Source organism: Epithele typhae (assembly GCF_022376455.1).
Source record: "Epithele typhae strain CBS 203.58 chromosome Unknown BXZ73scaffold_11, whole genome shotgun sequence".
NCBI lineage: Eukaryota > Fungi > Basidiomycota > Agaricomycetes > Polyporales > Epitheliaceae > Epithele > Epithele typhae.
Window position 1 is genome coordinate 249,609 of NW_025954202.1, and position 21,884 is coordinate 271,492.

The window sequence follows — 21,884 nt, forward strand, 5'->3', positions numbered from 1 at the left end:
TCCCGAGCTGAGGATCCGCTGTAGTGGAGTGTGCACCCTCGCCGAAATAAACAAGAAAATACGGGCGATACGTATCATATACGTGTACATTGCAAGTATGGATCATTCTTAGACATCATCACTGCAGCACCTCGATCGCGTCATTCTTCTGCTGGCTAAGTGGGAAACGCGAAGCTCGCCATCTGGCCAAGCGCTACTGCGTTCGTTTGCTCAAACTCGTCGATCTTGCCCAGGAGCGTCTTTCCTTCGACTGCGGTGGCATCTTGACGGACTGGAATAGTGGTGAGTACGGGCTCCCGCGCGAAGTCAGGTAGACTCACGCTGCAGATACGTCCCCGGTTGGATGTGCTCGACGAGCAGGACCTCTGCGTGCACCTGGACCTGCGGAACCTGCCGTCGGTGTGCGAGGTGCATCAGCGCGAGCTGCGTGGACATCCCCTCCGACTTTCCCAGATGTCCGGTGTAGATGTACTCTGCAAGGTTGTCCAACGGTCATGATGATGCACCCCGACTGAGCACAATGGACGCACCGATGATCAGCCGTGTGCACTGTAGCTCCTGCGCGTTCTCGACGAGAACGACGATCGGGTCCTGCGCAGAAGCGGGGCCGCCCTCGGTGAAGCCGCTCGCGAATTGGTCGTAGAAGTGCTCGCTCGCGCTCGCGAGTAGCGCGCGGTGCGCCCACACCTCCCCGCCTTCGCCGTCGGGCGCGCGGAAGACGACGTCGGTGAGGATGCGCTGGGTGCGGAGCCCGTCGAAGCCGGCGCGGAGCAGGGAGAGCGCGTCGTCTGCAGGGGTAGGAGGCGCCAGCGCTGGTGCGGTGACACGGCGAATCTCGTACGCGCCAGCGGCGACGAGGAGCGCGCGGAAGGGTTGGAGGAACGCGCGGGCCTCGCGGTAGTCGCCGTCGTCGGGGACGTTGAGCGTGAGGAGCGTGGCGGGCACAAAGACCCAAGGGTCGCGTTCGGGATCGGCCACATTGAGGAAAAGCGGCTCGTCGCGGTGCGGGTGGAGGAGGTCGGCGAGTCCTGTTAGGGTGGCGAGGAATGCGTACGTCGCTTTGAGATCCGCGAGCAGGTCCTTGTTGCCGCGAGGGAAAGACGGGGATACACTGAGGGCCAGAACGCGAAGATGTTCCACCTGCGGCCGCCGCGTAAACAGGGATACAAAACAAGAGAGCCACAGAGGGACTTACCACTTCGGACGAGGTTGGTACTCCGAGAGACTGGTCGGCCAGAAACAGTCGCCCCGTGTCCACACTCGTGGGGAAGAGCGCGCGCTGTGTCCATGCCACAGACGCATACTCGTCGCGGACCACCTGGGTTGGCCGCACCAGTAGCGGGAGCGGGGTTGCGAAATCTTCGACTCGGAATGTCGTTGACCCACCCACCCGGCGCTGGTCTCCTCGGCGTGGGACAAAAGCGTACCTGTCGAGGCGGCGCCACCAGTTGGACCCTTGAGAGGAGGCCAGGAGGGGCACCTGGTTGCAATACCAACGGTATACGACCATAGAACGATTCCGGTCAGCAGTGTCGCTGTTGTCGAAATCCTCGTCGATTGCTTTGAGACACTCTTCGAACGTGTCAAGCGATTTCTCTTTCTGTAGGCCAAACCTGGAAACAAGTTGGGGCTCCTTGGAGTGCAGCTTGGCGTGAAGGAAATAATGCGGTCGATGATTGAACGCCGCGAGAAACTCCGGGATGTCGTGCTGGTACAGCGATGATATCTGCACCATGCGGAGGGTTTTGCACGGAGCCAAGAGAGCTACGCCCGAGTTGCCGGAGTCCGGAGTCGCTAGGATGATGTTTAGAATATAAGAGTATATGGAGAATGAAGCATTGTCGAGATTGTCAGGAAACTTGAGGCTTGAGCAGAATTCCGAGATCGACATCGGGATGACGTGCGGCTTGAAGACGCTGATCGTAAAGGCGTTCAAGTGGACGAAGAAGGGGAAGCGGGATTTGCCCAAGAAAGTGACGACTTCCTGCAGACGATCGGCTGTGACTCCCGTGATCATGGGAAGCACACCAACGCTGGAGTCAGTCAGAGCCTTCGGAGGACATCGTTCCCATCGATCAGCGCGGTACACTTTCCACATTGGAAGACTGGCTAGGATGGAGGTGGAAGGGCCACCACCGACACCGACGACGGAGGTCTCGAGAGCGGTCTGGAGCCACGCCGAAAACCGATTTAGATCGTCGTCAGGCCAGCTCGCAAGTCTGCTTCGGAGGGCGGATAAACCTATGTGATTCAGAACATCCACGACCCGTTTGAAACTGAAAGCAACGTCTTTCAATTCGGTACGCAGCTTGTGGGGGAGAATAGCCTTGTGGTTGCGATCCTCCGGTTCATGGATGACGTTTGCCCCCAGCGCGACCAGCCGCTCTGCCATCCATTGCGCCTCCGATGCGGCGCGCTGCTGCAAAAGGCGTGCATAGAGTGTATATGTCGGGGGCTGGCCTATGGTTGGGAGAGACCGTGCTCGTTGAAGTGATACGAAGACTCGCTCCTTCGCCGTGGGGATGAGCGCGAATTGCGCGATGTGCTCAAGCTCCGGACCGGGGAACCACCCGGAATCATAAGTGGCCCAGAAATCCAAGATCCACCGTTGGGCCGCTTCGGAGACAGTCTGGATGGCTGAATCTGCAATATGAGGGCTTTTCTTCAAAAGAGAGACTACAGCTGCGCCGTCGAAAGCCTTGACGTTCGATTTGGGGTCACCCACGAGGTTGTCGTACTTGAGCCCGGGAGCCACGAAGGATTTGGCGGGAAAGAGCGGCCAGGGGGTATGTACCCCCCAGGAGGACGCGTAAACCACTCCGTCGACATGAGTCGAAGGCCGAAGAACGCCTAGTGACCCGTCGGCGAGAGGGAGAAGTGGAAGGCCGATGAGCTCTTGTACTGTAAGGGGGCCTGCTGAGTCGTTGTTACGGGTAGGCTCGAGGAAGTAGGTGAGCAGTTCATTGACCGTCTTGACCACGTCGCTTTCAAGGCTGCAGTGCTCAAGGAATATATCGGACTTCCTTCTAGCAAGGCTGCACACATAACGTGTGTCTGTCTTCTTGATTGCATTCAGGGTGCGAACCTTCGAGAGGACGAGAGCCGGAAGCCCCACGAGGTCGTCGGGCCGGAGGGATTCCAACACTGCATTGACGACGGTTGGTTGGCTTGGACCACGGACGAAAATCTGTGAGGGGCCTAAAGTCTTGCCCGTGACGCTACGGAAAATCTTTCGCGTCGTCGAACCCAAACAGTCGTCGCGATATATGCTCTCTGTAATCGCCAGAGAGAGGGGATCATGGCCTTCCCGCCGGATGAATGGCCAGGGGCTGTGAACAGTTGGATCTCCCTGCGCGAAGACTTCCAGGAGGTAAATGTAGAGGTCCGGCAGTTGTGAAGTGAGGAGCCAGCGGTTGAATTTGGACTCTTCGTTCATCGAGCCATCCCCATCCCATCGAATGTTGCGCCTGTCGTCAGCCAAGACGAAAGAGGCATGGATATGAACCGGTAGTGCGGTTGGCACAGGAAGTGGAAGGGACGAAAAGAAAGAGTGTGCGTCGGAGTTCGGGGAATCTGCTGGAGCAATACGAGCGGCAAGCGCGACGCTGAGACGCTTCAAGCGATACTTGGCGACGATAGAGGGTATCCAGTCGGGGAGCGCGTTAGGGTCTATGTTGCGTTCAACCACCCTCCACTTGGAAGTTGACGTATGGGGGACTGGGACCGGGTAGGAGAAGCCGCTTGAGCGAAGGGTCTCGGTGAGGTCGACATGACGAAGGTCATATTGTGCGGGGTACTGGTTAGTGCGTTTGCGATGGGCTTTGATGGACCACAGCTGGGCCGAGGGTCGATCTGAACCGCGATCGTACGCAGAGACTTTATCCACATCGATGAAGAAGAGTGACTGAGCCGCAGTCGACCTGTATGCTTGCATCAAAGACACCACTTCAATGCTTGACACGGCGTGCTTGGAGAGAGAACTCTTTCGCGCTTGATCCCCAGTCCTGAGTGGAAGCCGTATGAGTGTCTGAAGATTGATTTGTAATTGCATGAGCTATGTCCACGAGGTTGCCGACTGAAGCGTACCCCGTCGTAGAAATCGTCGCCTGCGCAGTAGCCGAACAGACCTTCGAAGACTTGAAGATGACCAGGGAAAAGGCTAAGGCATACGACCGGTCAGCATCGAGTATCGGTCATGATATCACCAGATAGACCTACCCCCGAATGTTATTTATTCCCACAATAAGCGCGTTCCGGCTACGGCCTTGGTCATCTTCAGGGATCGTTTGTCCGCCAGGTTCCAGAAGTACCAGGTACTTCCCCGACAAGATCATCGCCAGCTATACCGCATATATGAGTGCCATCGGAGATCAAGAGCATATACCCGTGATAAGCATACCTCGGAGAAGTGATAGAACGACAAAGCACCCAAACCAAACCGTCCAATGGACGCGGAGTCATCATCCTTCCCTCCACGGCCAATGCGGCAGATCCCGCGAATGTCATTCTCGGTGAAGAGAGCGTCGTTGTGCACAACCAGGGCGTGAGAGGCGAAGTACGGCGCGAGGTCCTCGCAAACCAGGGCTGATGGAGCCGCGCGACGTCGAGAGTCGTCGTCCAACATGACATCGAATTGCCTGGCTCCCGCGTCAGCCGCGTTCGCGAGGAATTCGCCGAATGCTTGCTCGATGGTGTACGAACGCAGGACATTCGAGATGCGTGTGGTGATGTCCTCCTCCATCCGCATATCTTCGAATCCAAGGTCCAGAGCCTGCCCAAGATTGAGCGATGTGAGAGAAGGTATTTGTAGGTCTTGGCAAAGTTTTCTGGGTACTTCTTGGTGCACTAGAATGCACTCCTCCGGAAACTGGTAAAGATGGGCACCAGACCTGCGATCATTGTAGGTGAGCAGCGAGAGGGGATGGAGACGACCATCGTTTCCCGGGGCCCGGAGACTTTCGCGCATTGATTGGTCCACAGCGCTGAAATCAAGCGCCGCGAGAAGAGCGATGCAGTGGGACACGGCGTTCTGGTTTGCTTCCGGTTCCAGCCTGCGGATCGCTGCGCTTATGGTCGAGTTTGTGGGTCTAGGCGACAAATTAGAGGATGTCTCCTTACATACAATGAGTTGTCTCACCTATTTGAACATCCCATGGTCTGCAGGAACTGCCGCACTCCGTCACGGTTGACGATCTCCATAGACACGCGCGCAAACCCAGGCAGCCGAACGATGTCATCGAAATGTGCGTGCGCTGGAGGCACTACCATCTTTCCGCCTTCGATCAGAACCCATGCCTTGTCTTGCGCTTCCTGCCGGAGGGCGTCTAACTGCACAGACGAGAGCCCCATGTAGCGTCGACCAAATTCACATACGAGATCGAAGTAGTATCGTTCTTCCGTGGTTGTTGACACGATGTGCCGGAACTGCTGCATAATGACCTCCAAGGGAACGGGCTGGTTCCAGCCAAGTAAGGTCCGGAGTGACTCTGAGTGAAGGTGAAGATCGAGAATGTGCAAGACACTGTTGTAGAGCGTAGCTTTCGACGTGTCGCGCGACTCGCTTGGTCGCTTCAAGCCCTGTGAGGTGGGAATCCACGCAGCCTGGTGGTCGTACTTTACGTCTGTGCAGTCGTATCGGCTCTTGTCCAGCGATGCGAGAAGGGAGCGTGCAGCATAGTGAGCAACTGTCGAGTCCGAAGGAAGAGAGGCGATTTGCTGGATGCGGTCGGAAATGAAGTCCGCGTCGACGTCCCGTTTGAGGAGGCGGAGGCTCGAAAGTAGCTCCGTGATTCGAACGTTAACGGGGGCACCGAGGAATGGCTCTGCATCGCGGTTGAGAGGAGGGTAGTTGGAATTGAGGGCAGAGCTCGGATCAACGATCTCTTGTGGTGGGAGCGTAAGAGCACCGTTGATTCCGACGCGTACGATCGACGCTGCCTTCAGCCTACTTTCAACGGTATTGAGGAGGGGGCGGCGGTGGTCGGATACGTATCGGAGAACGTCACGGTGGACCTCCGGAGTCTGCTGTTCCATGTGCTCGACGGCGAGATCAAAGACCTGTCGTTCCGACAGGGGGTGGGTAGCTGATTGGTAGTCAATCTCCTCCAACAAACGCTGCTCGTCCGTCGATGCATGTACAAAGATGCCATCCGGGAGGTGAGGGAGTGGGAAAGGTAGCCCGGCTGGGCGAGTGATGCAGTACAGAGCGCGACTTGCACTCAGCGGAGACATCACAGTGTGGTTGGACGAGGTCAAGATGGGGTGGATGGGGAGATTCCGAAGTGCAGTCTTCTGTGGCTGGGAGAGCCGGACGGAGCTCCTTCGTAAGATCTCAGCGAGATGGCTCCTCAGTGCATCGGCGATATCACCCGGGACGTTCTGGAGGGGCGCGGCGTGCCAAGCGTCCAATAGATCTCCTGGCGAGCTGGCGTATTTGACGAGCTTGGGACAGTGACCCAGGAGAAAGGGGGACGATACGGCGGGATCGAGGAAGGTGATGCCACAACTAGAGAGTACATTCCGGCGCGATTGTGACAGATCGATGGAATTAACGAACACATCTACGTCGCCCGTGCAGCGAAGACGGCCAGAGGTAGTTGGGAGCGTGGGGATGGTTTTGATTCCGGTGACGAGCTCCCCAGAGAACGAGCAGTCCGCTATCCATGTCCAGAACAGCGCGAACCAATCCCGAGTGGTCGACCAAGCCCACGTCCCAGACTGCTTCTGCGCCGCTCTGACGTACTGCAGCGTCTGGGCTTTGTTGAGCTTGTTGACGTTGACGAGGCGCGCGCCGTTCTCGATCAAGAGCTTCTTGGCCTTGGGCGGAAGTCGATCGAGGGCAATGGCATCGGAGTCGAACTGTCCGAAGATCTCTTCATCTTGAGCGTCGAACAAGACGTGGATTGGCGAGCCCCGCGAGCGCCCTCGGAGGTCGGTGAAACGACCTGATACTAGAGGGATGATGGGGATGTCGACGAGCTGTGTCAAATCGTTGGATTGGAGTAAGAAGTTGATGATGACATCCCTCTCGCTCTGATCGAGAGCTTGTAGACCATTTCTACAAGTCTGCTCACTCATCAGCACGAGAATAATGAAAGTAGCATTAAAAGGTCTCACCAAGAGGGCATTCCGCGCAGTGTTGGGTGAGAGCAGGCGATATTCGAGACGAGATTTGAGGGCGGTGTAGACATTGGCCGGGGGTTTGATGAGAGACACGCCGGCGGCGGCCAGCGTTCGCACTTCAACGTCGCCATCTTGAGGGGATGCGATGAGCGCGTTGTCGAGGGATATGTTTCGGGGCGAGCGGGATGGGGACCCAGACACTTCGGACCAGATGGCCGCACGCTTCTCCAGGGCCAACCGCAGCACGCTGTCAAGCTGACCCGACCAGTACGCAGCATCACCGCTCGTGTGAGTGTCTTGCAAAGGCGGCATGAAGCTATAGAGATCGAGAGGGAGTTCCCGACTGACGGCCGCTTCGAGAAAAGCCAGCCAGGCACGGGGCACGAAGGTGTTGAACAGCAGTCGGTTCCATGCCACCGCGAGCCTGCGCGCGACGAGTCAGATGGATATCGAAATAGCGAAAATGGATACTCACTCGTCTGCCGTCCCAGCCAGAATAGTCTCCGACGGGTTTCGCAAGTTTTGGCGTGAGTCCGTCAAGGAGAATATGCCATGAATGTGACAAGGAAAGGAGGTACGGAGCGGGAGCGGGAGGAAAGTGAATAGACGCCCTTCGATGGATGACGTCGTGGCATTGAAGGCGAGCGCGACGTCCGGACGGAGCTTCTCTCGTTTGAGTTCTTCCGCAACGTATACTGGAGAGTCGTCAAGGGCCTCTGCGAGCAGTTGCTCGCATTCGTGGGGTGGACCGGTGGTTCGGATGATGTACCACTCAGATGTTGAGGAGCGCGTCCCCTCAGAAACTTGAATTGATGCGCAACTGAGATTTTGGGCGACCGAGGTAGTGACCTTGTTGGCGGTAGCGAGCACGTGAAACTGCCCTTTGGAGTCAATCTCGTGCACCTCTATCGACTGGAGGTGGGAGAGGAAGAGCAAGGCGAGGTGTAGCTCTTCGCGAATGAAGGTCTGCAGGAGGTCCCGGAGATCTTTGACGCTTGGCGCCTTTGTACCGATCCTGCTGTTGGAGCTGGGCGATCTGAGAGCGAGTCGAACCACAGTGCCCGGGAAAGTGTCGTCCATACGCCCAAAATTCCGGAACGATTCCAGCTGGAAAGGTTCCAATTGGTGGGGGTAATGAGCGGCGAGCTCCGAGAGCGTGTCTCGCCAGCCGCCTTCTTCGAACGCCCAGCGGTGGGGGTCGAAGACGACGAGCGCGTCGCCCGACAGATATTGGGGATTGTCGGTGAGCTGCAAGGCAACGAAGTTGAAGAGGCGTAAGGTGAAACGGTGGCGAGAACTCACGTGGTAATAGGCTCGGGAGCCCAAGCCGTGTTTTCCTATTTTCCTAGTACATGGCATTAGTGAGCAAGTCAGTTAGTTGTGAAAGGACACGAACTCGTCTTCATCCTTCTTCGAGGACTGGCTGACTGTCCTGATACCCTCCCAGTCTTTGTCCTTGAATACGGTATCATTGAATGCGAGCAAGGCAGGGCCTTGCAGATGGCTCAATGCGGAGCGGAGGAGAGTGTCGGTCGGGTGGTGTTGTGCGTCGAGCACAAAAATCTAGTCACCGCCCGGGGTTCATTTCAGCGCTCGAGAAGATAGTCCGAAGTGCGTACCTGTTTTGTCGCTCCCGCATCGTCTGAGTTCTGTAGTATTTCTCGGAGCAACCCTATTCCAAAGGGATAGCGGCGTAGCACTGACGCGAGGCTTGCGGTTAGGTCAACCAGTTCCCCAAAGCCAGCCATGACGAAGGTGGTATCTGGGGGGAAGAGAGGAGCGTGAGAGCTCAAGTTTTAAGGCTGGCCTGTATAAAGGACCTGGACAAAGCCAATGGATCGCAGGCGATACAGTTTGGCACTTGGTGGTACTTGGGACACATACCGCAGCACACTGCGCCCCCATCAACAAAGGGGTTCTCTCCACCCGTGAATGACACACACCTCTGCGCTTCTCGCCTTGTGCACAGCCCTTCCAAGCACCCTACTCATCGTTCAGCAGGCACCAACTAGGCGGTACATCCCACGCGCACAATCACCTCCAACAAGACCTCCGCGCTGACCGCGTCGCTCGCATAGGAAACGGGGAAAGCGCACAGGAGGCCGCCTCATCTATCCATTTGACAGCGTGCAAACGTCACATGTACTTCTGTTTAGCAGCCAACCTGTAGCACCCCAGGAGCCTCGAACCGTCCAGCCCCTCATACCGACTCTGTAACGAACTGTCAGCACAGCTCAGCGCACCCGAGGGCTTGCAACGTACGGGAGAGGAGGGAGTTGAGCTTGTTCACCCTGGAGACAACGCTGAGGTCGATGGTCTTGTCGCCAAAGTCGACGATGACACCACCGAGCACGGAAGGGTTGATCTGGCAGGACGACGCGTCGGAGGCAGCACTCGCGAAGCAAGAGCAGAGGACGCACCTTGTTCGTGATCTTGAGGGTCTTGGCCGCCTGCGCCGCCTGTGACTGCTTGAGAAGGGTTTCTAGCCGAGTCTGGACGTCGCGCGGGAGGGCAGTGGCGGAGGTGATGGTGACGGTGAGCTCGCCCTTGTGGGCGGCGACGAGCTCGTTGAAGCCCTCGATGACGCCCTCGGTCTCAACGAGCCGGCCGTTCTCGGAGAGGACGAGGAAGAGGTTTTTCGTCACGTCCGACACGGGCTCCTTGCCAGCGGCGGTGAAGAGCTTGGGGAGGCCGGCGGCGCGGTCCTTGGTAGAGAGCGTGGGGTTGTTGACGAACGTCGCAAGCTCGGGCGTGGCCTTGACGGCGGCATGGATGGCGTTGAGCTCCGTCTGGACCTTGTTGAGGGTCTGGGGGGACGCCTTGAGCGCGGCGGAGAAGACGGCGCTGGAGTACTTTGACGCGATGGTGCTCGCCGCGCGGCGTCCGGGACCAGCGGAGAGGGCTGCTGAGCGTGCAGAGGCGGCGAACATGGTGGCGGCGGGTGGATAGGTGGACGTGGAAGGAGAGCTGGCCGTCGCTCGACGCGTGCTTGTCACCGTCCGCCCGCGTCTCGGGCAATCCCGCGGCGAGTGCGGCGGTAACCGGCACGTGCCCCGCTCGCTGCTCTGCTCACACCAGAGGATGTATATTGTACGAAATAGTATTATTATGTATTGTCTCGAATGCAACAGGAAACACAACTATCCTAGACAAGAGCCTCAGGCCTCATGATCCAGGGTTGCCCTTCCATCCCATGCACACCCAGTATCCTTCGCGAGACTCCGCTCTGCTCGACGGAGGTTTTGCGAACTCCACGACATTGAAGTTGGGATCCAGGAATTGCCGTCGGAAACTCATCGACGTCCGGTCCATGAAATGCTTCAACCTAGCAGCCAATACACCGGCGGTCAGAACAACAAAACCCCCAAGCAAGTAGACGACGCACACGAGCACCCCGCCCTTCGTCCGCCGCACGCTCTCCGCCGACCGCAGGTGCCGGCGCGCGAACTCGAACACGCTCTCGCAGATCTGCACGCCCGCCTCCATGTCCGCCGTCGCGTTCCCGGTGAAGTTCGCCGCCATGTCCGACAGCACGACGTCCACGCGCCCGCCGCCCGCGCCGTCGCCCGGCGGGAGCAGCGCCGAGATGAGCGCGTCCGCGCGCTGAGAGAGGAAGTCTGCCTGGAGCGTGCGCACCCCGCGCAGGCCGTCCATCGGGAGCAGGTCGACCGCGATGACCTGTCCCCGCCCTGCGGGCGGTTCTGCGACGGAGGCGGGGTCGGGGTCGAGCGAGAGCGGGAAGCCGTCGTTCGCGAGCAGGTCGGTGTAGTCCACCTCGGGCGCGGACGCGACGGGGACCGCGTGCCAGGCGTCGTCGTGGTCGCTCACCTCGCCCGCCTCCGCGCCATCTTCCCCGAGCTGCTGGAGCTGCTCTCGGCCCTTGCCTCTCCGCTTGGACTGCTTGACCTTCGCGTGCTTCTTTGGTGGTCGCCCGACCGCGGGGAGGACGCCCGCGCCGCTGCCCATTGCCCCCTTCTCCATACGATCGCCCCATCCCAGTTGTGCCGCGGCCACTTGGCTCCACCCTCCGGGCGCAGCGCCAAGGTCGACGACGGTGCGAACGTCGCGGTGCGCGAGGAGGTTGTACTTCTTGTCTAGTTCGAGCAGCTTGAACGCGGAGCGCGAGCGGTAGTTCTGGGGCGCTGCAAGGCGCGCCTTCACATACGGGTCTCGTGCTTGACGCGCAAGCCACGCGCGCGATGAGGAGGCCACGTTGGAGGAGAGAACGGGGAGGGAGGGGCGGAGGGCCATGGCGGCCAGCAAGAAGGCAGTGGAACAAGCGCCTGGTCGCTGGGCGCGCGACGCGGTTGTGGCTGGGCGTCTCCGGTTTAATGAGCGTGACTGGTCTTGCGATACGACCAAGCGGTCTCCTCTGATAGCATAGGCACTTTGGCCGTCTTCGAAGGACCAGGCGGAAAATGACAAGATATAAACGACACATATTCTGCATACTCATTCTCGTAGTAATAGTACATAATATCCGGAGCAGATATCTCCAAGTGACTGCGTCAGGTGAACAGCCATTGAGGGCAGTGGCTGTCTGAACCATGGCTACCGCAGCGCTGGACGCGATGAATGTGATCAGGCACCGAAGCCGTAGAGAGTACGGCCGGAGCGCTTGAGGGCGTAAACGACGTCGAGAGCCGTGACGGTCTTCCTGCAGAAGACTTCGCGTCAGTATAGAGAGGAAGGATAAAGACTGGGAACGTGCCTCTTGGCGTGCTCAGTGTACGTGACCTGCATGCGAACAGCTCAGTCAGCATGGATGCAGTACCACGGTTCGTATTAACGGGACATACGGAGTCACGGATAACCTGAAGAGCGCAGGACAAGGAGGGTCAGTCGAGCACAATGGGACGAGGAATATGGTCACATACGTTCTCAAGGAAAATCTTGAGGACACCACGGGTCTCCTCGTAGATGAGACCGGAGATACGCTTGACACCCCCACGACGAGCGAGACGACGGATGGCCTGAGAACGTGCGTTTGCGCAGACAGTCAACGGAAGGCTCGGAAGACAGTAGGGGACGCAAGAGATGAGAGGACGACCCACCGGCTTAGTGATACCCTGGATGTTGTCACGAAGAATCTTGCGGTGACGCTTGGCGCCACCCCTTAGGGACGGAGGAAGACATGAGCACGACGCGGGGGCATGGGGTGGACGTCGGGAGGTAGGAGGACGAGCAGGGAGGAGACGTACTTGCCGAGACCCTTTCCACCCTTGCCACGTCCAGACATTGTTGTGAGAGGGTGTTGAGTGAGTGAAGATGGGGGGAGAAGCGCGGCGGAGTGGCCGACGGAGAGAGTGGTGGTGGTAAGAAGACAAGCACGCCGCGGATGCGAGGCTCTGCTCCCCTGCCCCGCCACCGATCCCATCCAGACGCCCGCCTAGTCTCCCGCGGCCCGGCCGAGCGGAGATCTGGCCCTTTGTCGTCCTCTCTTCGGTCGATATGTCTCAAAGCACACTCCTGCCCGGATACAACCACGTCGACGCGTTTGGACCGGATGGGGACTATGAAGATGTCGACGGGGAAGTAGAAGAAGAGGTCGAATATGTCACCCTCGACCTCGGATCCATCGAGCCCACCCTCGTCCCGAGCTCCTCAGCCTACAGACTCATCGTGAGTGCTCTTCCATCGTGTCGCTCTGCGTCGGGCTCAAATACGCAGGGCGCGTGACACCAGGGGCTAGACTCCCCGACCCCCTTTCTCCAGCTTTCTGGGACAATGCTCAAGGGACAGCACGTTTCCCTCCTGGGCACCGAGCTGCTCTTCGCGGAATCAGCCGGTAAGCTGCTTTCTTCATGATGTATGCGCATCAAGTTGAATCTCGCGCGCGTAGAAGACGGCGCGGACAGGAGTAAAAGGGCCCTTGCGCATGTAGCGATCACGGAGAAGCGCATTCGCTTTCGAGAAGTGGAACTCAAGCCCAAAAGCAGCAGCGACGCGCCCGCAGCGGGACCCCCGACGACCGAGGCCAAGTCTAGCAACACGGCAAAGAAGGTCCAGAGTCAAATGAAACGGGTCATGGCTGGGAGTGCGGGTCCCTCTCGGAGGGGGCGTGGTGGACGGAAACGCGGGAGAGGGTTGACGAGAGCGCAGGCAAAGGCGCGCCAGGAGGTGGACGAGGTGGACGAGCCAAATGCAGAGCCAGACGCGGTGCGTGATGTCGGGGACTCTGCGTCGGTGGCAATGGATACATCCGAAGGATGACCAGGATCATGTTACGCCGTTCTTCAAGTCTTGTCCAGTTCTTCCTGTGGTTTGTTGCTTATACTCTTTCCAGTCGATTCTTCGATCATGTTGTACGGTATCTCCTTGTTCAATGACTCCCCTGAGACGATCTTCTCCTGGACGCGCCGGACACAGAAACGTGGCGATATTTCCGCGGGCGATACCTGTATGTGCGGACACTTGACGTTCGGGGTGCGACTACCGCCCCCACACAAAGGATGGGCGCAACGAGACCGGTCTCGGTCTCATGTCCAATGACGGCGATGAAGTGGACAAAGTTTCTCATGTCCACTCCCACCGCCCTAGCCCGATGGCCGGTCGAACTGCCGACCCTTCTTTCCACGCGGTACTCATGCATACCATGAGAATGACCGACGGTCTCCTCGGGTCGATTGAGACTTATAATAATATGGAGGTTCCTTCTCTCCCAACGTCTCAGCCTTCCTAACATTCGTTCGGTCCTCTCGCTCATGGGGCGCACAGACACGATGACGGCGCCGGTGCATCCGCGCGCACAGTTTCTCGCCTTATTCCTCCTTGCGACCGCACACTTCCATCTTGAGGAGCCTCTGTTGTCAAGCAAGTACTGCTCAGGACTAGGGTGTAAGTCACAAATGTGGACGCCGTAAGCCTAGTTCTGACATGGTGGCGATCTGCAGGAAACGATGTCCGGCTCGGGCAACGCTGAGGACCCAACTTCCAGACAACCAGGCAGCTCAGTACGTGGGTTTTGATTTTGTATGCGTAAGTTGGTTCTGATATTCACACCAGGTTCAGCACCAGTCCTGATGGCGGATCCAGTCCATGAACGGTCTGTCGCGTGCAGGGAAATCTCACTGAGCCATTGGGTATTCATTATGTATCTCGTTGTCCGAATTATGCCCGTCTTCCCCTGTAAATATTCAAAGAAACGAAGTTCCGTCATTGACGCCGTCCTGCTCGCGATGGGCGCGCGGTTTCAACGCGGTCTTGTCGCGCGACGCGTCCTTCCAGCGTCTCTCCATCTCTCCTCCCCCATCCCCATCGGTACCGGGATGGACTTCACAGAGATCTACCGCCAGACCGCCTCGCTTGTTGCATTCAGCCCCGGCACCCACTTCCTCCTCACTGCCGTGCAAGACCGCCTCGTCGTCCGCCGCTCAGACTCGTTTCAGATCGCCCGCACCTGGCTCGTCGACCCCACCCCGTCGCCGACCGCGGCGGCGCTCCCGCGGGACAAGGAGCGCGAGAAGGACGCGCACGGGTGGATCACGCACGCGGGGTGGTCGTGCGACTCCGAGTACGTGCTCGGCGCGTGCGCGCGCGCGGGCGTCGTCCAGGTCTTCAAGCTCCGGGACGAGGCGTGGACCGCGCGGATCGACGCCGGCAGCGAGGGGCTCGTCAAGGCGGAGTGGGCCCCGGACGGGCGCACGGTGCTCTGCTTCTCCGAGTGGGGTGTGAGCGGTTCGTTTTCGGCGTTCTGTGCGGGGGAGGGCTGACGGTTGATGATGGGTTTGGCTGCGGCGGGCAGCTGAGGGTGACGATGTGGTCGCTCGTGACGGGCGCGGCGACGTATGTGCAGTACCCGATCCACCCTGACCGAGGTGAGTCGCCTTCTCCGTGTCGTTTTATGTGGAGGTTTTGGCTGAGCGAGGTCGAAGGGTACGCGTTCCGCAACGATGCGCGATACTTTGTCCTCGCGGAGCGCCACAAGTCCAAAGACACCTTGGGTGTGTACGACGCCGGCGAAGCGTACCGCATGGTTCGGGTGCGTCGCCCGTCTGTGAGTGCAGCGTGGGACAGACCGTGATGTCTCTTGGATGGATGCCCAGCACTTTCCCCTCCCCACAAGCTCGCTCGCCTCCGTTTCGCTTTCCCCGACAGGCAACTACCTGGCCGTGTGGGAAGGGCCCCTAGAGGTGCGCACACCCCATCGTTTTTCGAGCCTATGCTGACAATGTCCCAGTACAAGCTGTACATTGTGACGCTTGCGGGGAGTGTTGTCGGATCGTTCTGCCCTGAGCCAGATCCAGGGTTCGGCATTCGAATGGTATCATGGCATCCTTCCGGGCTTTTTCTGGCTGTCGCGGGGCATGACGACAAGGTATGTTGTTTTCTATCAAGAGTATGTTGTTCTGACGCGTGATCACAGGTCTACATCCTCGAAAGCCTCACTTGGAATTCAATGGCAACTCTTGATCTTCCCACTCGAATACCTGCCGGTGTGGTGCGTGCATAATCTTACTGCCATTGCAGCTCTGCTCACTTTGAACGTAGCATGTCTGGAAGGAGCCGTCAGCATGGCTAGAGGCGACACACGGGCGAGGCTTTCTGTCTTGTACGTTTGGCCGTTCAACTGTTCACATTCTTGCCCCTCACGCCCACCCTGAAATCCAGACGAGCGCATACAATCACCATACATCCTCCCCACCAGTGCATCTCAAACACGCGCAAAGGGAACCCGCCCCACACCCTCCGCACAATCCGGGAGCTCGACAACCTCCTCGCGTACGGGCTCGGGGACAACGCAGATCGGGTTCAACACCTCTGGCACGCTCCTCCTCGTCCGCTCGGCGTCCGCGCCCGTCGCCGTGCTCCTGTACGACTTCCCGTTGCCGCGCCGCGACGACCCTGCGCTCTCGCAGTCGCAGTCGCCCCCAGCGCCGCTGAAGCCGCGGCTGCGGAGCGTGCTGCTGCACGAACGCCCGGTGAGCGCGGCGCGGTGGAACCCCGACCCGGGGCGGGCGGGGCGGCTCGCGGTTGCGTGCGGGAGCCAGAGCGTGTACCTGTGGAGCGACGAGTGGGTGGTCGAGCCTGGCGCGGATGGGGCGCGGGACGAGGACGAGGCAGAGGCGGAGGTGGCGGAGTGCGTTGGCGTGCCCGCTCGTGAGTGCGTCTCTGTCTCTTGCGCGTGGGGCGGACGCTGATCGGCGGGCTGGATGGGACGGCGGCACGCAGAAAAGTTCGAGACCCGAGACGTCGCGTGGGCGCCCGACGGGAAGGGGATGGTGCTGTTCGACCGCGAGACGTTCTGCTGCGCGTTCGAGGTCGAGGAGGACGGGCAGGGCGACGGCGGTGGGCTGACGCCGTGAGCGCGAGTCTGCGCGAATCCACGGATCGATGCGGCCGACAGAGACGATCTAGGAGGTGCTGTGCATGTGTACGATATATTTCTTGCCTCTTCCCTCCATGCTGCGCTGGACTTGCACAGGACGTCCCAGGACTGCCGAGGCAGGGAAGGAGAACGCTGTGGCGGGTGCAGAGCCGCCCTGGAAAGACATATGGTGCTTTTGGGGCCCACAGCTCTCCGGCTCTTCTCTTTGCATGCCCGCGAACGCATCCGTCGGAACGTAGCAAGTCCCGGTGAGTGCTTTGTACGTCTTACTGTCAACACAACACTGAACACTGAATGGCTGTCCGACCAGAGCGATGTCTCCTCCCACCAGACTCACTGCGCACCCGTGGATGAATCTGCAGAAGCGCATGTCCCGTGCACTGCACACCCTCGTCGTCATCATCCCGCGCGCTCAATCACCGCTCAGAGAAGACCTCAGACGTCGCATCCGATGCAACGTGGCGGAAATGAATGACAACAACCTTGCGCATCTGCAAGCATGTGCCGATGACGTGGCCGCGTCTTTGTATGGACGCAACACAAGAACAGCTGAAGGCGCGCACTTGCACAAGAGGCAACAAACCGCGCGCTAGGTCCTTCACGTCGTCCCGACGAAAGTCCCTATGGCACTCGCGGATCCAGGCTCCCACGAAGACGACAAACGGGTTGCCTGTATCCTCCTTCGCCATGAGAGCATCTGTCACGCTGCTCCCTTCCCGAATGTCCTCGACATTCGTATTCATATTCGTCCCATGGTCCTCGACAACTCCGCGGACGTCTCGAAGCTCAGCGGCGCACTCCCGCCGCTCCGAAATGAAGCCCGGAATCCGCCCCTCCCTCGCTGTGGCCGCCCTGTCCCACTGGCGGCTGGCGATCCGGTCGCGCAAGGCACCACGGCCCCCGTTAGCCATCCGACGCGACGTCTCGCAATTGAAAGCGCATCACCTTCGTGCGTCTTCCGTCTCCCGTGCTGCACGCGGGGTCTCATCGATCGCACGCGATAGGCAGCGGCCCCCTGGTACGGCACGTCGTGCTCGGCGTTGGCCGTGGTCTGCGCGGCGTGCGCGCGCCATTCAGCCTGGACGGCGAAGGGACCCGTGCTGCGCTTTTTGGATCCCGCACTTCAAGGCACATGCCGAGGAGGTGCTCCCGTGCGGTGGGAGCGATGACGACGTTCGTGCTGTTTCGGGCCCTCGTCAAGGATTGCGGTTGCACCTCCCGCGCGACATATAAACACCGTCACGGGCGGTGTCTCCTCCCCAGGCCTCGAGTCTCCGGCACCAGCACCAGCACTAGTACTCAGCACTCAGCACTCAGCACTAAATCTCAAGCTCAAGCAACAAGCCAGCATGGTCACGCTCAAGCTCCCCGTGCTCCTCGCCTGCGCCTGCACAGTCCTTGCCGCCGCCACCCCCCTCGCAGTCATCACCCCCGCGCCGCGCGCGCGGCGGGACACGGCGACGCCCGGGGCGGACATCACGACGCTGCCGGTCGCGTCGTGCCTCGCGAGCGTCGAGTGCTGCCAGCAGACGGTGTCGCTCCCGGTGCTCCCCGCGAGCTTCACGACGCTCCTCTCGGGCGTGACGGTGCCGGTGCCGGTGCCGACGCTGGGCCCGCTTGCGGGGGTGACGTGCTCGTCGGCGACGGCCCTGGACATCGTCGGGAACCAGTGGTGCGTTTTTTTTGCGCGGAGAGGGCAGGATGTGGGCGCTGATGGGACGGTTTGTTTGCGCAGCTTGCAGGGCGGGACGCCGGTGTGCTGCCAGGAGGTGCTCCTCGGTGGGTGGACACTCGTCTCGGTCGACGGGATATGAAGATCTGACCTTCGGTTCTGTGTGCGCGCACAGGCGGTGTCCTTGCGGAGGGCTGCGAGCCGGTCACGAACGCCATCCTGCCCACTTTGCCCACAACGCTTCCGGTCTCTATCCCCACGTCCTTGCCCGTCTCCATCCCCACGACTCTGCCCACGTCCTTGCCCATCTCGCTCCCCATCTCGCCCCCCATCACCGACCAGAGCTCGTCGGCGACCGCGACCTCGTCGACCCCGCTCTCGATCTCGCTCCCGACATCCCTGCCCATCTCCCTGCCGCTCGCGAGCTCCTCCTCCTCCTCCGCCTCCTCCTCGGCGTCGGGCACGCTGCCCATCTCGATCCCGACATCCCTCCCGGTTTCCATCCCCACGTCCCTCCTGGTCTCGATCCCGACGTCCCTGCCCGTCTCGATCCTGACGAGCTTGCCGATCAGCATCCCGACGAGCCTCCCCATCACCGGCAGCAGTTCCTCCGCGTCCTCGTCCTCAGCGACCCCGTCCTCGTCCTCGTCAACGTCCTCGGCGACTTCGATCCCGACGTCCCTCCCCACCTCGATCCCGACGAGCCTGCCGATCAGCATCCCGACGTCCCTCCCGATCTCGCTCCCCGGCGGCCTCAAGCGCGAGCCCGCTCCCGCCGCGGAAGACGTGGGCGTGGGCCTCCCGGGCGAGCTTTGAGTGCAGGGCCAAGGGCGTAAGGGCTGAGGGGGAGGAGAGGTAGATTGAGGGTCGAGGCGCGGGCGAAGATGTGGAAATATTCGTTATGAACGAGAACATGAGCCAGAACGAGATTTAGAACAACGGCGAGCGCGTGCGTATCGACGGCCGCCTCTGCGACTGGCCTCGGCCAGCGACGTGTGCATGGCCTCTGTGACATGTTGGGATAGTCTGAAAATAATAACAATAATAAAGCGACGTGTGCATGTATGCGCTCCGCGGAAATGCCATCTTGACGTTCGTGTGCTCCGCGCGTTCACGAGAGCGAGGCAAACGAGACAAACAGTGTGAGGCGCAAACAACGATAGTATGTGGTCCCCGCGCGTGCTACTACAGGCCCCATTTCTGATTTCATTTCTCGCCAGGACGGTCCGTGTATGCGTCGTGTCGTCGCCCAGACGGACTCTCCCTCAGCGCCCCGCGTCGGACCGGAAAACGAGTACAAAGTGCTAGTGCTAAGTACGGTAGAAGGCAGAAAGCGAACGTCGGTCGGATAGCGATGTATGTGTGTGATAGAGTCAAAGGAGCGGCGTGCAGACGACTGGCGGGGCGGGTCAGCATGCAGAGCAGGTAACGCTGCGAGCTTCGCTCACTAGAGTTCTTCAAGTGTGACTGGCAGCTTGCGGGCGCGCGTCCTGCGGCCTGCTTCAGTGGATGATGATGGGCACGCAGCCGATGTTGATCAGCCCCTCTGCGACATGGTGTGAGTCCCCCAAGTCGAGTCATTCGGCGCGACGGCACTCACGGTACGTGTTGTTGTTGCAGCAGATCGGCGTCTGGTTGCTGTGGGCCGCGGTCCGCGTCAGCGATAAACGTCCGAGGACGAGCAAAAGGTAGAAACGCACCACTCAACGCCACCCCCGAGAGCCCCGAGGTCGAGCGGGGAGCACGACGAGCCCGCGAGGCCCAGCGCGCTCCCGAGGTCGACGCCGAGCGCGGCGAGGATGCCCTGCATGTGCGCGCTGCCGGACGCCTCCTCGACGCGGTCGCAGCACTGCACCGGGCCCGTGCTGCACTCGCCGCGGCCGGCCCCGCCCTCCCCGGGCGCAACCGCGGTGATCGTTGCGGCGGCGGCGGTGAACGTCGCGGTGCGCGTAAGGGTGCGCGCGGCGGCGGTGACGGTGACGGTGCGCGTCGAGCGGGGCGGGGGGCGGCCGAAGACGGTGACGGTGCGCGTCGCGGTTGCGCGCGGGCGGCGTGTGCTCGTGCGGGTGGGCGCGCGCGTGTGCGTGTGCGTTGGGCGGGGGTGGGGGTGATCGTGGCCGGTCTCGGCGTCGCAGCGGGGGTCGAGGGCGGGGCCGGCGGACGCGGCGAGCGCGCAGGCGAGGGTGGCGAGGATGAGGGCAGGGCGCATCGTGAGTGGGGCGGGGGGCGGCGTAGACGGTGGGGGCGGAGGCAAGAGCGAGAGGGGTTTGGGCTTGACGGGAGGCGAGGCTACTTATGTGTGTGCTCGCGCGCGGTGTGAAGGACGTTGGAGGGCTGCACGTCAGTGACTGTGGGGCGGGCGCAGGCGTTCTAGAAGACGATGCGGTCGGGGTATATTGGGTTACGCTCGGATACAGAGTGACATACTTCAAAACGGAGAACAACATTACACAAAGACAAGTACAACAAGACGGCATCCGCCCGGGAGTCTTTAGAGCACGATCGGCACGCAGCCAATGTTGACGAGACCATCTGGTGCGAGTAAGTGAGCGAGGGAAGTACGAGTGCGACGGCGGAGACACGTACTCTCTGCGACGCTCTCGCAGCACACGGGCTTGGCGGAGCTGCAGGAAAAGTGAGAAAAAGGCGTCGAGGGTTGTGGGGTGCGTGACTGACCAAGCGTTGCCGCTCTCGATGGCGATGACGCCGATGGGCGCGCACTGGAGGCCGACGAGGCCTGTTATGCCGTCGAGAGCGACGCCGAGGAGGCCGGCGATGGTCTGCTGGCCCTGGATGGTGTCGTTGTCGACGGTGGTCTGGCAGCACTGGAGGCTGCCGGTGTTGCACTTGCCGACGGGTGCTGGGACTGGGCCAGTGGCGGGAGGGGCGACCGGAGGAGGAGGCGCGCCGACGGGGGGTGGAGTGGGCTTGGAGGGGTGGGAGTGGATGGACAGGCTGTGGCCGGAGGGCTTCGAGACCGACGTTGGGTCAACGGTGGGGGTGGAGGACGTCGGCGTCGGCAGGTGGGACGTGGTCGGCGTGTGCTCGGACGACGTCCAAGGGTGCTCGGAGGTGGTCTCGGAGCAGTCGTCGGAGGACGTCGGGGCCGCGGGGGCGGACCAGTGCGAGGAGACCGGGATGGCAGGCGGCGAAGGAGCGACGGTCGAAGAAGACGAGACGGTGGGCGCTGCTTCAGTCCACGTCCGGGACCAGCCGGGCGCGCCGACAGACGTGGTAGGAAGCGGGATGGAAGGCAGCGAGAAAGTGGGCACGTCCGTGTCTGACTCGCAGTCGTCGGTGGTCGTGGGCACGATGGGCTGGGACGTCGGGAGCGCTGGGACAGTGAAGGTGACCGTCGATGAGCCCCAGGCCGACGTCGACGAATGCCAGGCCGAGGTTGGGGCGGGGTCGGAGTCGGTGCATTCGTCCGAGGTCGTCACCGTCGCAGGCGGGGTCGGGTCCGACCAAGAGGCAGCTTCGGTCGTGGACTGGTCGCAGTCATCGGAGGACGTCGGAGCGACGGGGGCCACGGGAGGGACCGAGGTGGGGGCGGAGATGGGCCATGACATCGGGGCGGGCTCGTCGGTGTCGCAGGGAACGGGGAGTGGGGAGGAGGAAACGAAGGTGAGTGTGGCCAAGATGGCGAGGAGGGTGGTGGTGAGACGCATCGTGAACTGCTGGGAGAGAGTGGCGCTGAGAGAGTGGACAGCGGTGAACAGAGCGACTCTCGACCTGGACCATCTTATAGAGCGCAGAGAAACA

General features: G+C 60.6%; 7 protein-coding genes across 7 annotated transcripts; 3 read left to right on the forward strand and 4 right to left on the reverse strand.

The window, feature by feature from the left end:
* Positions 1 to 155: 155 nt before the first annotated feature.
* Positions 156 to 10,052, reverse strand: BXZ73DRAFT_43603 (uncharacterized protein; the record flags this gene model as incomplete). Its single annotated transcript, XM_048019178.1, has 15 exons — positions 156 to 271; positions 321 to 473; positions 531 to 1,140; positions 1,196 to 4,027; positions 4,087 to 4,159; positions 4,219 to 4,340; positions 4,400 to 5,087; positions 5,138 to 7,065; positions 7,117 to 7,546; positions 7,598 to 8,370; positions 8,425 to 8,467; positions 8,519 to 8,685; positions 8,742 to 8,832; positions 9,381 to 9,487; positions 9,543 to 10,052. 15 exons carry the CDS (start codon positions 10,050 to 10,052, stop codon positions 156 to 158), a joined length of 8,643 nt encoding a protein of 2,880 aa, XP_047879985.1.
* A 235-nt stretch (positions 10,053 to 10,287) lies between these two features.
* On the reverse strand, positions 10,288 to 11,373 carry BXZ73DRAFT_88894 (S-adenosyl-L-methionine-dependent methyltransferase; the record flags this gene model as incomplete). Its single annotated transcript, XM_048025109.1, has 2 exons — positions 10,288 to 10,447; positions 10,508 to 11,373. The coding sequence occupies 2 exons, from the start codon at positions 11,371 to 11,373 to the stop codon at positions 10,288 to 10,290; spliced, it is 1,026 nt and encodes a 341-aa protein (XP_047879986.1).
* A 330-nt stretch (positions 11,374 to 11,703) lies between these two features.
* Positions 11,704 to 12,361, reverse strand: BXZ73DRAFT_99283 (histone-fold-containing protein; the record flags this gene model as incomplete). Its single annotated transcript, XM_048027958.1, has 6 exons — positions 11,704 to 11,775; positions 11,830 to 11,859; positions 11,922 to 11,936; positions 12,000 to 12,095; positions 12,177 to 12,237; positions 12,324 to 12,361. The coding sequence occupies 6 exons, from the start codon at positions 12,359 to 12,361 to the stop codon at positions 11,704 to 11,706; spliced, it is 312 nt and encodes a 103-aa protein (XP_047879987.1).
* A 212-nt stretch (positions 12,362 to 12,573) lies between these two features.
* On the forward strand, positions 12,574 to 13,335 carry BXZ73DRAFT_43460 (uncharacterized protein; the record flags this gene model as incomplete). Its single annotated transcript, XM_048019151.1, has 3 exons — positions 12,574 to 12,744; positions 12,808 to 12,910; positions 12,965 to 13,335. 3 exons carry the CDS (start codon positions 12,574 to 12,576, stop codon positions 13,333 to 13,335), a joined length of 645 nt encoding a protein of 214 aa, XP_047879988.1.
* Positions 13,336 to 14,390: 1,055 nt separating this feature from the next.
* BXZ73DRAFT_43348 (YVTN repeat-like/Quino protein amine dehydrogenase) lies at positions 14,391 to 16,427 on the forward strand (the record flags this gene model as incomplete). Its single annotated transcript, XM_048019129.1, has 9 exons — positions 14,391 to 14,792; positions 14,867 to 14,939; positions 14,997 to 15,103; positions 15,168 to 15,254; positions 15,302 to 15,439; positions 15,488 to 15,562; positions 15,613 to 15,673; positions 15,733 to 16,221; positions 16,294 to 16,427. 9 exons carry the CDS (start codon positions 14,391 to 14,393, stop codon positions 16,425 to 16,427), a joined length of 1,566 nt encoding a protein of 521 aa, XP_047879989.1.
* A 1,372-nt stretch (positions 16,428 to 17,799) lies between these two features.
* Positions 17,800 to 18,264, forward strand: BXZ73DRAFT_43357 (uncharacterized protein; the record flags this gene model as incomplete). The annotated part of the gene is made up of 2 exons (XM_048019131.1): positions 17,800 to 18,122; positions 18,186 to 18,264. 2 exons carry the CDS (start codon positions 17,800 to 17,802, stop codon positions 18,262 to 18,264), a joined length of 402 nt encoding a protein of 133 aa, XP_047879990.1.
* Positions 18,265 to 19,624: 1,360 nt separating this feature from the next.
* Positions 19,625 to 20,968, reverse strand: BXZ73DRAFT_43549 (hydrophobin; the record flags this gene model as incomplete). Its single annotated transcript, XM_048019169.1, has 3 exons — positions 19,625 to 19,668; positions 19,723 to 19,760; positions 20,799 to 20,968. Coding segments are annotated over 3 exons (252 nt in total), but the record flags the coding sequence as incomplete, so codon positions are not given.
* Between the last annotated feature and the right edge of the window lie 916 nt (positions 20,969 to 21,884).